At 37.1% G+C, this 14347-nt stretch overlaps 2 protein-coding genes across 4 annotated transcripts in view; one reads left to right on the forward strand and one right to left on the reverse strand.

The window, feature by feature from the left end:
- Positions 1-4015: 4015 nt before the first annotated feature.
- LOC113234597 (KDEL motif-containing protein 1-like) lies at positions 4016-10364 on the forward strand. 2 transcript variants are annotated; one of them, XM_026469953.1, is made up of 6 exons: positions 4016-4175; positions 4316-4524; positions 5045-5501; positions 6315-6552; positions 7214-7513; positions 10074-10364. In XM_026469953.1, exons 1-6 carry the CDS (start codon positions 4030-4032, stop codon positions 10191-10193), a joined length of 1470 nt encoding a protein of 489 aa, XP_026325738.1. In that variant the 5' UTR covers positions 4016-4029; the 3' UTR covers positions 10194-10364. The 2 variants fall into 2 exon arrangements, with proteins under 2 accessions (XP_026325738.1, XP_026325744.1); XM_026469959.1 differs by having other exon boundaries at positions 5060-5501.
- Positions 10365-10747: 383 nt separating this feature from the next.
- Positions 10748-14347, reverse strand: part of LOC113236126 (ubiquitin carboxyl-terminal hydrolase CYLD) — a 16928-nt gene continuing 13328 nt past the window's right edge. Inside the window, exons 10-11 of one of the 2 annotated variants that reach the window (XM_026472127.1) lie at positions 11987-12170; positions 10748-11422 (exon numbers count right to left, since the gene is read on the reverse strand). In XM_026472127.1, the coding sequence (XP_026327912.1) occupies positions 11229-11422; positions 11987-12170 (378 nt within the window). In that variant the 3' untranslated portion in view covers positions 10748-11228. The remainder of the gene's footprint in view (positions 11423-11986; positions 12171-14347) is intronic. The other variant, XM_026472134.1, reaches the window with a different exon arrangement.

The following is a 14347-nucleotide window of genomic DNA, read 5'->3' on the forward strand; positions in this document are numbered from 1 at the left end:
AGCTCAATTTACAACCAGGCGTTTTTTTCTCATAATCCGCCCCCACACCATATTTATCCATTTTTACGTGATATTTATCCAAAAACGTGGATAAATATTTTTAATCGTGGTTTATTATTTATATAGTAAAACAAAATATATTTTTAAGCTTAATTGTAAATATTGATACAATTTAGTAGCATGTACATGTAGTATATTGCTTGTTATACCTTTTTTTCTATATGCAGTGATAAAAAGAGTACGATTAAGTACCGTAAATCCCGTATTTTTGCGTGAATCTTATTATTTTTTTAAAGCGTAGTTTTGTTAAAAAAAATCTCTACACACAATATTAAACATCTGTCTAACATTTTGCATGGATTTTTTAAAAAAATACTAAGTTAGTCCGTTATTGTACAGTTGTTTGTCCAGTTTCGTATGTAGAATATAAGGGTTTTTGGTTGTTCAATATTTTATTTTAAAAAACTGTATAGACTTCATAGGAAATACTTAAACGATAATTAATTCTAATACAAAGCACAACACAAAATCACTTGGCCACTATTTTGCCAAAGCCTAAATTCGCTACCGACTAACTTAAAATAAATAAATAAATAAACCAATACTAATAATAAGGCTATAAGTAGACATATATCCAGCGAGTGCTTTTGAGTACCTTTAAGTGCCCGCGAGTGCCTTTTAGTGCTTTTGAGTGTCATTGAATGCCAGCGAGTGCTTTAGAGTGCCTTTGAGTACCTTTCAGTGCCAGCGACCTTAAACAATCATATTTTGCCTGTATATGAAAAAACTCAAAATTTCAAAAAATTATATTTTTTTTAAATGTATTTGCAAATTTACATGCCAAAAACATCAACTAAACTCTTACATTTTCAAAATGTTTTCAAGTTTTCTTGCAATCTAACCTGAAATGTAAGCCCACTATCTGTTTGACATCACTCGCTAAAGTTTCAGTGTCAAGCACTTCAACAAAATATCAACATTAATTCTGACATCTCGTCCCTAATCGTTATGAGATCATTTTCAAGTCGATCTTTAGATGCTTTAGATCGAATTCGCCGTCGTCAATTAATTGGTACTCATTTGTTATAAGACTAATTTTATTAATGTTTAATGGTGAAAGAGCTATTTAGTACATTTAATTTAAATGTTAGGGTCATTGTGGCGACTCTTGGGGGAGATCTATGTCCAGCAGTGGACGTCCGTCGGCTGAAATTATGATGATGTTGAAAGGATAGGGGCACAACAAACAAATCTACTTGTTACCTTAGAAATACCATTGTTCCAAAATAGACGATTCTATTTGACTTAGAAATATTTTTCACGTTTGTTTGATAATAAATAAATTTGTTTTCCTTTTCTATTGTATTTTACTTCTTATCTTTTTTTCAGAACGTTCATTCTGTTCAACAATATCATAATCATAATCATCTATGGTAAAGTGGCAAAGTTTCTATATGTTGTGGAACAGATTTCAAACGTCGATTTCTTTGAACGTAACATATCCTGTGTGTGTATAACTTAGACTATTTTTTTCCATCCTCTAAGGTGTATAAGACGTAGGGCGCATTTATTCGACACGAATTTAACCGCGCTCGCACTGCGCGGTCGCCATCCAGAGACCGCGTTGCCGCCGAGCGGGTTAGAAGATGCAAAAGAAGTAGTATTAATATTAGTATTCAGATTCGCCATTAATGTACGTGAAAGAGTGGTAACTGTCCGGTTGCCGCGCGGAGGTCACGCGAATGTTTCGCGTCCTCTTAAGCCCAGTTATACGAACCGGGCGGTGATAAATCATCGTGATTTTGTCACGACTGTTACTTCCGTGACCTTGTCACGCCTATAACTTACATCACGATATACGGTTTTAGCCAGCGGCTTCTTTCTAATACTTATAGCCGTTTTTTATATAATGATTTAAGTTTTTACTCCCTTTGTAATAAGAATAAGTTTCGATTCCATTCAAAAAGTTGATTTTGTATTTAATGTAATTTTGCTTGTTACTTATTTAATGCGAATCTTTGGATTGTTAAAATAGTAATAAAGTGTAATGTAATTATATATCTAGTAGAATACGCAAAGTATATTACACATAAATATAAAATACCAACTCTATAATAAAACAAATATACAAAAATATTTCACTTTGTTCATAAATAGGTTTACAGTAACCGCTGCAGATTTTTTTCAACCGCCCTTTCTAGTAGTAATAAGCACCTACGACCCTTGTGAATGAGCAAAGAAAGTCATCCTATCTCATTCTCTCCCATCGCCGAAATGGCCCGATTTGAAGAGAACTACGAGTGGCGCGCTCAGTCACCACGGAACGGAGATCGCGCATTGTATCAAATAAGTATGTCGTGATGTGAGTGACCGGGATAGCTATTGGAACGGAGTAACATAGGTATGCATGAAATTAATAAGTACTTCGTACAACTGGACGGCTTACTGTGTATTGAAGCGTGCGCCGAGCGAGATGTCATAAATCTTGGTCCGTCTCTTTCTGACTAGTGGTAGACCTGTGGTAATAACAAACAGAGATGACGCCATATTATTTTAGTGTTGCCTAATGTAAAACAAATAAAACTTTCCAATAATATTTAAATATCGTGAAATAATATAAAGACTTTGATTTATTTGCGACCTATTGCATTCATAGTTGGTATGGTATTATTTACAAACATCTTATAATATTCATGGACAAAATGACGTATTGTTTTTATGCCAATTTTTTTTTATAGTCAACTACCGTATTGTATCAAATATCTCACATGGCAATTGTGCGAAAGGGACACACCAAGAAAGAAGATGTCTCACTTGAGCTCAGATCTCTAAGGAGATATTGGTTATTTAAAAAGTATTTTATTGCTATTCATTTAACGTTCATTTTGATATGTCAAAATAATTGCAGTGAGCTTTCCAGTTGTACGAAGTACTTATTAATTCCATGTAGGTATGTTACTTTGGAACGTCGTTCCTTCAGAACGAGTCACGGTGATACTGTTTGACGGCGGATCATCGTGATTTTGTCATCGTGAAGTTATTTATCATCCACCTCTAGTTACGATTTGAGTTCTCAAGTATTCGTTAGCGGTGGCTCTATAGCCAATATTCAATAAACACCTAAATAATATAATAATGGAGTCTGAGTCCGTATTTGTTCGTTTGAATGATAATGAAATTGTTATGATGACTAAAACGTAAGTATACTCAATAATTAACACTTCATATTATTACATAGGTACCTAAATTACAAGTTCATTTTGGCATTTTCATAACGTGTGGTCACCTCGCATTATACATTTTCATACATATAATAAAAAACTTTTAAACGTTACCTTTAAATAAGGTAACCAAGGTATTTGAAATTGCGTGTCCAAGTTGATCATCGTTAATTAGGTATATTCGCAACTTAACGTAATATTTATCGGCAAAATGAATTGAAAATCGAGAACCCTTGTCTACTAGCTCACGAAGTCATGGCGCCTCATTATATTGATACAATAAATCTGTATTTTTTATACATACATATATTATACTGCAGTAAATAAATGACGAAAACAATACCTGAATGAGCCGCAGACAAGTTTTTTTACTTACTTCGTTTCATCTTTCGGAAAATGATGATAAACTGCCGTACACAGCACAATTCAAGACCATTGTAAATAGTAACGTAAAATGATGTTTTATATTACGTACAAGTTTCGTAATGAATAAATGAAAACTTTATTCAAATATCACAGCCGTCTTCGCACGAAAAGATCTCGCCGGCAGCCTTAGTCGTTCAGTCAATGTAGCCGGCAAAGTGCGGGGCGTGGTGCAATATCCAAAGCTAGGGAGGGACAGAGAGTGTCCGTTCTCTCTACTTTTGTTCTCTGTCCAATAGCCAAGAAAAAGGAAAAAAAAAAGTAAACAAAAGTTTAGTTAGTTGGTTAGCTTTTGCAGTTTGTGGTTTTTGCCAGGGTAATTCGTTGTCACTTTTTCTACATTTTTGTTTTACTTCTGTAAAACAAGCTGGTTAATTTAATTCCGATGCTTTATTTTATTTATTTGCTGCTTTTTGTTTCTACAAATTGTGAAAATGCCATTACTTTATTTGGACCCGGGCTGGAACCGCAAAAAATTGTGCTGCCGGCAAGGTATTTCTTCGTGAACTTTACATCTTTCAATGAAAATTCGTAAGTAAAAGTTTGCTAATCATATACATCCCGTCATATGTTATTTATTCGTATGTCTGGCACTATTATTTTCATTATTTTTACCTGTATCTAATTGTTATTTGTAATTCAGTTTAAACATTGACCTATACTTTTTGCAGATATGTTCCTCAGCTGGGTAAAGACCTCGCGATTGAAGTTCTTGGTCGATCTAAAAAGGATAACCATTGCAGAGTGTGGGTTAATAAACTGGATCGTAAAGATGGTACTTTTATAGTGCGTTACAAAATGTATGAAACATGTTATGACGTATCCATTAATGTATACTACAAAAGCAAACATATAAAAGGATCCCCTTTGACATTTTCAGGTTGGTAAATATACCTCATGTAACTCTGTTACATTTTCATGTCTAAACTGCTGAACCAAATTTGAATATTATTTTGTTTTTTATAGAGATAGATGGGACCTAGGAGAAGGACATCGCTTTTTGGTACTAAAATTAATCCTAAAGTATAATAATAATAATGCACACACTCAACATAGCCCCGCACTAGGGAAACCCTGTGTCGCGGATGCAATGGACACACACATAGACAATGACAAATTACACCCAGACTCTAGTGAGAGAAATAAATGTAGGCTATACAAATATTTCTCTCGGCCCCGGAATCGAACCAAGGACCTCTGCGTGGCAGTCTGGCATGCTAACTGTTTGGCCACGGAGGCAGATAAAGTTAAAGTGAGTGAAATAGGGGATGAACGTTTGTATGGAGAACCAATTTCTTTAGTAGGAGAGTAAACTACTGAAAGTTCTTAATCTATGCAGACAAAGTTGCGGGCACTAGCTAGTACTACATAATAAGATACTATAACATTAAATATTTCAGGTCCTATTCTTCCAGATCAATGTAACTGTCCAGAAAAAAACTTCAACAAATGGCTACAGGATTTTGGGTGCCCAGCGTCTTATGAACAAATAGACCATGCTCTCAAACCTTTCTCAAAAGTAGACATGGAACAAGAAATAAAGAAAATAATAAAGAAATTTCATAGACCTGAGAGTACAAGTTTTTGTCACTATATAATCAAGGATAATCAAGTATATAGGGATTGCTATGGCAAACATGTTGGTTTTAATATGTTTGCTGATAACATACTTTTGTTTATGAGTAGAAAAGTCAATATGCCTGATATGGAGCTTGTAATAAACCTGGGTGATTGGCCGCTGGTACAAAAAGGAAGTAAGGAGCTTCCTGTATTTTCGTGGTGTGGTAATCATGATACCATTGATATTGTGATGCCAACTTACGATATAACCGAGTCCGCATTGGAGAACATGGGAAGGTTAGTGGTATAATCAATACTTGTACAATGTTGTTATGATTGACATTTAGTTGGTTTTGGACTCCTACTAGTTTGCAAATGCTGTTCTCCTACTAGACACTGTACTGTACTAGACATTGTACTGTACTAGACATAAACAAAATAGATCAAGGAATATTAAGTGTCGTGAGGGGTGTGAGCAATGCTTCTGCTCTGCTCTCATACTCTATGATCAAACCCAGTTTAAAGGTACCTTCCTGAGTGAAAAATGGTTTTCCTTCTTTCTTTTTATTAACTTTTAGCGGTTAACGTGTATCATAACCAGTGATTGGAATAGGTAGAGGTTTTTTGATGAACAGAGTCAGCATTTTAACTTTGTGACTTGATTTTCACGTCATTTTCAGAAAGTCGAAGTTTTCCTAAATAATCCGAAAAATTGGTATTGCAACAACTCATCACAAAGTTCAGATAAATATAGTCTACCTACCTATCGCAAATAATGTCAATTTTTTAACGTACTTAAGAAATTTCCCCGATCTCGAAAAGATCCAGAACCTAAAAAATATTGTTGTAAGGCACTCTCCATTTTCTATGTTCCTCGAAGTTTAGGTAAAAAAACTACCTACCTTTTCTGATCACTGATCATAACCATTAGTGTGAAGATGTCCTAAATAAATAAATAAAATGTCAAAAATTTATTTGGAAACTTAAAAAACTAAGTTGGCGTTAATTACAAAGTAACATTCTGCCCTTACTGCGCCGTATCTGGAGCGCATGCTGTCTCATTGTATATTTTACATACCTATAAAAATAATGTTTTATTATACATTGCAGAGTCACATTAGATACCTTGTCAGTGCAAGGCAGCATAGATCGTACATGGCCGCAACGCGAGTCACGTGCGTTTTGGCGTGGACGCGACTCCCGTGAAGAAAGACTTAAACTCATCGACATCGCACGGGCTAACCCGGAACTGTTCAATGCATCTCTTACTAACTTTTTCTTCTTTAGAAACAAAGAAGCAGAATATGGTCCCAAACAGCCTCATATTTCTTTTTTTAAGTTTTTTGATGTAAGCCCTGTTTTGAGTTTATAATGTTCCCTTATATAGAAGTTTTACATTACTTGCCATATATGTTAAAAAGCCTTTGAACTTCCAAAATATATTTCTTTCATGGGAATTTAGTAATTGCCTGCATGGTCGAACGGTTACCATGCTGAACTCCCATGCAAAGGTCCAGAGCTCGATTCCTGGGCCGGGAGAAACATTTGTATGGTTTACATTTATTTATCTCATCAGTTGGGTGTAATTTGTGATTGTTTATGTATGTGTGTTCATGGCACCCGCTATACAAGGTTTCCCTATTGCGGGTCTATGAGTGTGTACGTTTAAAAATAAAATAGCAGCAGAGTTCCTTGTGAAAAAATTCATCCAGGGAAATACTGCTCTAATACCTATCTCTGCCACCAGGAATTAATGTGAGCATAACTGCTTTCCGGTTTAGAAGAGCATGGGTGCTGTGCTATCACATGGGACTTGTCTACTTTATGTCTCAAGGTGGCGGGCGCAGTGGCAGTGCTTCTCAGATCTTAGTGATTTAAACACTGTGGATTTAAAGGTCTCACTGTAACTGTTATGGATAAGGCCTTACCACCACGCGCATGATTTGTTCGTCTTATGATTTTATATCATAAAAAAACATGGGCCCTTTACAGACTTTATTTTATTCCAGTACAAATATCAAATCAACATAGATGGGACAGTAGCGGCCTATAGATTTCCGTACCTTTTAGCTGGCGGTGGCTTAGTTCTAAAGCAGGACTCGCCGTATTATGAGCATTTCTATCCCCTACTCAAGCCATGGGAACATTACGTACCAGTGAGACGTGATCTCTTGGATTTGAAAGAACGTGTGCTATGGGCTCTAGAACATGATGATGCAGCCTACAGAATAGCACAGAACGCTAGAAAGTTCGCCAACGAGAATTTGTTACCGCAGCACATTGTTTGCTATCATGCTGTTTTGTTTTCGGTAAGTACACGTGATGGTTCACAAGGTTGTTGACTTCAATGTAAAATGTTGAGAATAGCTTATCTTCAGTTAGAAATAGAGTGTTTGTGTATGAATTCAACTTTCTCTGCTTGTTAAGTCTAAAAATGTCTTCTCCAAGCTCTCGATATTCTCTCAAAAATGACGTCACGCGAGTTAACCGTATACAGCGTGAGCAGGCATGACTATATCGCACATTAATTTATTTATTTAGATGAGACGAAATTTTGTTTACAAAAACTTCTTTCTTCGCGAAGAAAGATGGTTTTCTATACTATAAGGGCGCACTCAAATTAGCCGCTGTTATACGCGGTGCAGCATCGCTACAGTCGCGCGACTGTCGCGCTGCTGAAGGGCGACCAAATTTTTAGATGTTTTTTCTTTCGACTCAGTTACACGATGGATTCTGACGAAAAAACGTTACTTTTACTTCTTTTGCTAAAACTGAAGAAAAAGAATTAAAAATAATACCAGAACGTATTAGAATCCGTTCGTTACCTTTATTTTGTCAAAATAATCAAAATGAATACTACAAGCTTCGGCAATATAGTTAGGGGGGTCAGAGTTCATGGGGCACACACTTCACGCATAGGTATTAAAAATGACTCGCCTGCTATGTTTTTTCATTTGTACTTTTAGTTTTAAAATTGTCAATAAATTTTAGACATAAATTTTCCCATGCCTTTTTTTTCAGTCGATTATAATAACTAGCGGAACTGATATCCCATATTGCAGGGTGTTGTTTTGCATATACACACATCAAAAAAAGTTTGCGATCACTTCGAAAAACTGAAATCTTTTTTGTTACTGTAGATTATATTATGATTTTTTCTTCTTTTTAGATTCTTTATTTAAAAATAAATTAGAATATAAAACAATGACCCCGTTCAATTGTTTTTTCATATAAAAAGGCTTTCAGTCCTAGCTTACGCTCATTCAGAAATCTGATTTAGTCAATTATAAGCGATTCAAGATATTTTTCGCGGAAAGTTGTGATTGAAAAAATGCCAAGAGGATTATCAGAGGTTTTACGAGCTAGAATAGTAACTTTGAGGGAAGAAGGATACACCACGAGAGTAATAGCACGCAGACTTGCTATATCCCAATCCTGGGTCGTGGCTACGTTGCAGAGGTATCACGGAATGGGGAATTTAGCTGACCGACCCCGCAGCGGTCGCCCAACTGTTTTGACAGCTGCCCAAAAGCGCTATATTAGATTGCTGGCAGCCCGTGATCCAACAATCAACGCCACTAAAATAAAAGCAGAAGTCAGGGCCGCCTCTGGGCTTGAAGTTAGCACGCAGACCGTTCGCAATTGCTTGCACCAGGCTGGATTACGAGCACGGAGGTCTTGGCGAGCTCCGCTCAATTGCCGGCAACGTCAACAACGAAGATTGCAGTGGGCTAGACTTGGGCAAAATGAAGAAGGTGAGGACGAAAACATTTGGCAAAACTGTCTCTTCGTTGACGAATCCCGAATCAGCACTCATCCAGATAACCGACGTGTCCGTGTCTGGAGAAGACCAGGCGACCGTGAAAGATAAAGAACTGCCACTAGAACAGTTCAGCAAGGCGGAAAATCGGTGTCCTTTTGGGGTGGCATTATGATTGGAGCTAGAACGCCTTTGATCCCGTATCGGGGCTTCATGACAGCAGACATGTACAAAGCAGTTGCTATTGATGATATCGTCAGACCATTCCGAGTAAACCATGGGCACCAATTTGTACTGGTCGATGATAATGCGCCCGCACATCGAGCTCAACGAGTCAATGCTGCTCTTCAAGAATACGATATCACACGATTAGACTGGCCTGCCGGCTCGCCCGACTTAAACCCAATAGAGCACGCGTGGGATGCTCTTAAACGAGCAATATGGAACCGTGAGCCACGTCCCCAGACAGTTCCAGAGCTCAGGGAAGTCGCTTTTGAAGAATGGGATAGGTTACCCCAGGAAATGCTGGATAACTTGATCCTCAGCATGCCCAGGAGGATCTTCGCATGTATTCGAGCCAGGGGAGGAGTTATTTTATATTGAATGCACACCTTTTAATAATAAATTGTTGTTTAAGTTTAATTAAACAGTCTTTTTCTTTCTATGAAATTTCTATCACTATTACATTATTATTAATGGCTCAATTTTTTAAAATAAATAATAAAAAATAGTTTTATATTTTAATTTCAAACAGGGTATTCCTATTTAAAGAAAGCATACAACATAGATTTTTTTTTGATAAAGTTAAATTTAAAGAATTATAGGAGCTTATGCTATTGATCGCAAACTTTTTTTGATGTGTGTATCTCTATAAATTCTTCAACTCCATTTTCGTCCATCTTAGTTAATTTGAAAAATTAGCATGTACACCTCACTAACCGTGACTGCAGCTCGGCAGTCGCGCGGCTAATTTGAACGCGCCCTTGGTCTTCTATATTTTTTGGTCCATGTTAAAGCCCGTGAGATGTGAAATTGTGTGTTTATCTTCGAAATAATTTTGTTCTAAGACATCGCGACCGAATCCTAAAGTGGAGAATGATTTGTTTCAGAAATGGAGCAAACGCATAGTGAATAAAATAACGGTTCCAGATGATATGACTCGAGTCACACAGCCAAAGTTCGAATGTGATTGTGACTTTAATGCGCAAAAAAATCGCGAAGAGTTATGATAAAATTTTAATATAATAGGATACTTTTTCTCTGCTTCAATTGACTCGCATAAATATGTTGCAAATTATCTAAAATTCGTTATCTCATACTTTATACAATACCAAAAACATTAAAGTCAAAAAAATGCTAATTCTTATTTAGTTTGCATGGCATCATTAAGGTGTGACAATTAACTGCTATTGCGGTTTCTTTCCAAGATGTGATTTCTGATTCAATTGACGATTGATCAAATTGATGGTCCAATACCATCAAGTTGTCTTATAATTATAAGTTTTTACACAATTAACAAATAATATATAATTTTCGTTACTTGTCAAGTAACCTATTAAATCATGGAATAATCGAAGAACAAAAGAAGCTTAGTTATGTATTCAAATAATAATAATTGTGATAGTCGCCATTCTTAGAGTACATAATTTAGCATAATACGTAATATTAGGATCATACCAATCTCATTAGTTGTTTAGTTGAAGTATACAAAGAAAAAAGCAATTAATTACACATAAATTATAATTATAATACTTGTGTTTTATTGGTTTTCAATTTACAAAATCTAATACATATTACAACAAAATAAAAAATACATAACACGTAAGTACTATGTATTCTTTGATATAATATACTTCAGAGAGCACATTTATCGCCGATATTTTAAGTGCTCTGTGTTATCTAAACTGTAACATTACATTTGTACCTTTTAAAGATCCCGAAAGGGCAATCGAAACATGGAATTAAAGGCTATAAAAACGCCGTTCTCCATTTTTAATGACAATAGTCTCGTGTCGCAAGCACTATGATAAGTCCCTCGTCTTTCAAGGAGAGAGTTGTGTAAAAGCTGGTAAATGTTGGTTGGTAAGTAAATAGATGTGGGTGAATCAGCAGGAGTCCTAACTCCGTTATTCACAGTACATATAGTGTACCCTGCACTAAAAATGTATCAGTATAGTGCACTTTCGGTGGCAGAAAAGTCAATTCTACAAACAAAACAATATAACTGGATTTATGGGTTTGATATGGTACAAATAGTAAGACTGTTAGCGATACATGGCAACGTCAGGGCTACGGTAGAAACACATATAGGCGTCAGCAAGTAGCCGTTTGGCATGTGTCGGCAGTTGTTTGTCGGTAGGCGCGGACGCGTGGAATGCCCGGCCTCCTTCTTCACTCAACCACGAGCCCAGTTCCTCACAGCTGACGATTTCCGGGATATTGTAACCATTGCGTTCTCCTGGAAATTGATAAGTGTTACAGACGCCGGTTTCAGAGATGAGACCCGTGTTTATTAACGAAATAGGGTTTATTTAAGTTGATACAAAGGCAATTAATCTATCCTATTTTATTCCTTAAAAAAAGCTACGGTAGCCATTATGGCAGTAGCCCACGGCCTCTGCTTGAGAGGCCACTGCTTCGGCTCTGCTTCGAATCCAGTCTCGCACCACTTGAGTGTCTCGGAATTTATGTGCGAAATTTAATTTGAAGTTTATTATGAGCTTTTCGGTGAAGGAAAACATGGTGATGTAACCTGCACGTCGAAGAAGGTTCAAAACCCTGGGGAAACGTGTGAAGTTCCCAACCCACGTTGGGTCAGCGTGGCGAACTACGACCTAAACCCTCACCTGAGAAGAAACCCGTGCCCAGCAGCGGGATGTATAAATGGGTTGATGATGATTTTATTCTTACCATATGTGATAAAAATGTAATACAAAGGTATTGACAACATTATTTAGTGACAAGTCAGTGCAAACCTATCAATTTGAAGCAAAAAATTTTTAATATGAAAAAATATACTTACCCTTTCTATCAGCCATTGAATCAAAAAAGCACCAAGGCGCCTCGTGGCCCACTCCAGCCTTGACGAACGCCACATAATGGCTAGTCTCAATGCAAAGCACTGCGAACAGCTCCATGAACACTCGAGGCACGGGGCACGATTCCAGGATGTTTGCGAATTCTTCGCATACTGTAAGTGGGGTGGGCTGTAAAACAATACCGTTGCATTAAAATGTTAGTTGCTACCCATTTATGTAAATTTTATTTATTAAGCCTTTCTATGTAAATACTGCAGATGAAATAATGGAGAATGATAAGAATACAATATTTCCCATATCGTCGGCTAAATTCAAAAACCTCGCAACGTCATGTGAACTTTTGAGTAGGCACAAAAAACAGAATACTAGAAATATTAGATAACAATTTATGATTATACCTTTTCACGTCTGTGACGTCTACTGTGTTCCGTGGCATGTGTTCTCGTATTTCTCTGTTATCGAATCCATTGAAAATCAGCGTCGTAGACAACACCAAGCCAAGTGGATGGCCGATTCCGTAACAGCAGCATGCACACTTTATAGCTTATCACTCGGTAATTTAATGTTATAGTTATTCGTTTCTTGTTTGTGTGTTATTTGCTTTTATTGGTTTGAAAAAAAAGGTCTACAAATTATGTTTTAAGCTTTAATTGCCCAATATTGCACTTGAGGTTTTCAAATTTAGGCTGTTGCGATTTGAAGCACATTACAGCGTCCTTACCTAGCAGAACATTAATATTAATTTAAGCACTCGTATGTTGCTACTACTATGTTGTTACTACTGATGGGTAAATTTCCGAAAATTTTCAAAAATTCTCGAAAAATTTTAAATATTGGAAAAATATAATTTCAAAGGCTCATATTATGTTCTACGTTTAGAAATATCCTTTGAAGTTTTATTTAGCGTGAAATACAAAATATAATCTTAGTACAGAGTACTAAAAAAACCGACCTCAAAAGTACGTGGAATTACGTCTATTTGCTAAGTTTTATTGAAATATCATTAAATCCGCCACTATACAGGACACTGGAGACAATAAAAATCGGTTCTCACTACTCAAAGTATATGGAGAGAAAAACGCCTTGAATTAGAGAAATAGCAAAATCAACTATTAAAGTAATTGCTCCTTAGTAAAATTTAGGCGCTAATTATAAAAATGATTCTTCATGCGTGAACAGCCACCCTTAGAGGTGGATGATTTTCTTCAAAATGAAAAGAGACCACTATGGAAGTACCCCCTTTCCAACAAAAAAAGAATCATGAAAATCGGTTCTCAAATACCGGAGTTATCGCGTAACATGCATACAAAAAAAAAGTATGTTAGTCGAATTGAGAACCTCCTCCTTTTTTGAAGGCGGTTAAAAATTAAAGTTGTAAAAGCAAGCTAGAGAAAAACGAGATTTATAATGATTGGACAACATCGAAAAGAAACATTTTTATTGGCTGCATCGTTTTTGTTCAGTAAGGTCAACTTTTGACAGGTGTCAACGACAAGTGTGGGAAATATCCGGACAAATACTTATTTTTCTGAAAGATATGATTCTTTTCAAAATGGAAATTTTTCCATGACCCAACAGCTCATAACATTTGTGTCAGAAATATACCTACAATATAAAAAAGACTGCAACATTTAAGAAAAATATGTAGTAATTTCATACGACCAAGTAGAGCAGTTCACGCTCCATCGTCGATTTCATCGACACTTTACGTCAAGTGAAGTGGAGGTCAAATTATGCGCGCTTGTTTTTTAACAAAATAATCTCGGTACAGAGTACAAAAAAAAACCGACCTCAAAAGTACGTGCAATTACATCTATTTGCCAAGTTTTGTTGAAATATCCCCTAGTTCGCCACTTTGCGGGACTTGACACAGGAGATAATAAAAATCTCCGTGTGCAGTTGCTGGTCTGCCATCGGACGCGTCCCCAGGTGGCGGATAGGGGAACGACTCCCAGATCTGGGAGTCGTTCCCCTATCCGCCATCCGTTAAGCCGGTAGGCTTCGGCCGGCGCGGACCAAAACCAGCACTGGGAGGGGAGGAAGATAGCGCAGGTTCTGTCCGGCGCTATCTAACTCGCACCCGAGGCGGTGGGCGGTGTTCGGTCTTAAGATCGGCTCCGGCCAACCCGTAATCCCGCATGGAGCGGGACCGGGGGTCGTCCTCACTGAGAGGAGGGCCGCGAGGAAAAAAACCTCTATAAAAATTACCCCAATCCTAAGCTCTAGCGCCCGGCGATGGGATGAATGGCTGGAGCGTATCCAGCCGTTAGGGCGCCCCAGTGGGGAGCTCACCCCCTCTCAAAGCTCACACGACATGGAACAGGCACGTTTTGAAAATGGTCCCC

Source organism: Hyposmocoma kahamanoa, unplaced genomic scaffold (genome assembly GCF_003589595.1).
Source record: "Hyposmocoma kahamanoa isolate Upper Pololo Valley unplaced genomic scaffold, ASM358959v1 102, whole genome shotgun sequence".
NCBI lineage: Eukaryota > Metazoa > Arthropoda > Insecta > Lepidoptera > Cosmopterigidae > Hyposmocoma > Hyposmocoma kahamanoa.

Coding starts and splice junctions, on each gene's coding strand:
- LOC113234597 (XM_026469953.1), top strand. CDS start 4,030: ATGCTTTATTTTATTTATTTGCTGCTTTTTGTTTCTACAAATTGTGAA. Junction 5,502..6,314: donor GCATTGGAGAACATGGGAAG/GTTAGTGGTATA, acceptor TATACATTGCAG/AGTCACATTAGATACCTTGT. Junction 6,553..7,213: donor CTTTTTTTAAGTTTTTTGAT/GTAAGCCCTGTT, acceptor ATTTTATTCCAG/TACAAATATCAAATCAACAT.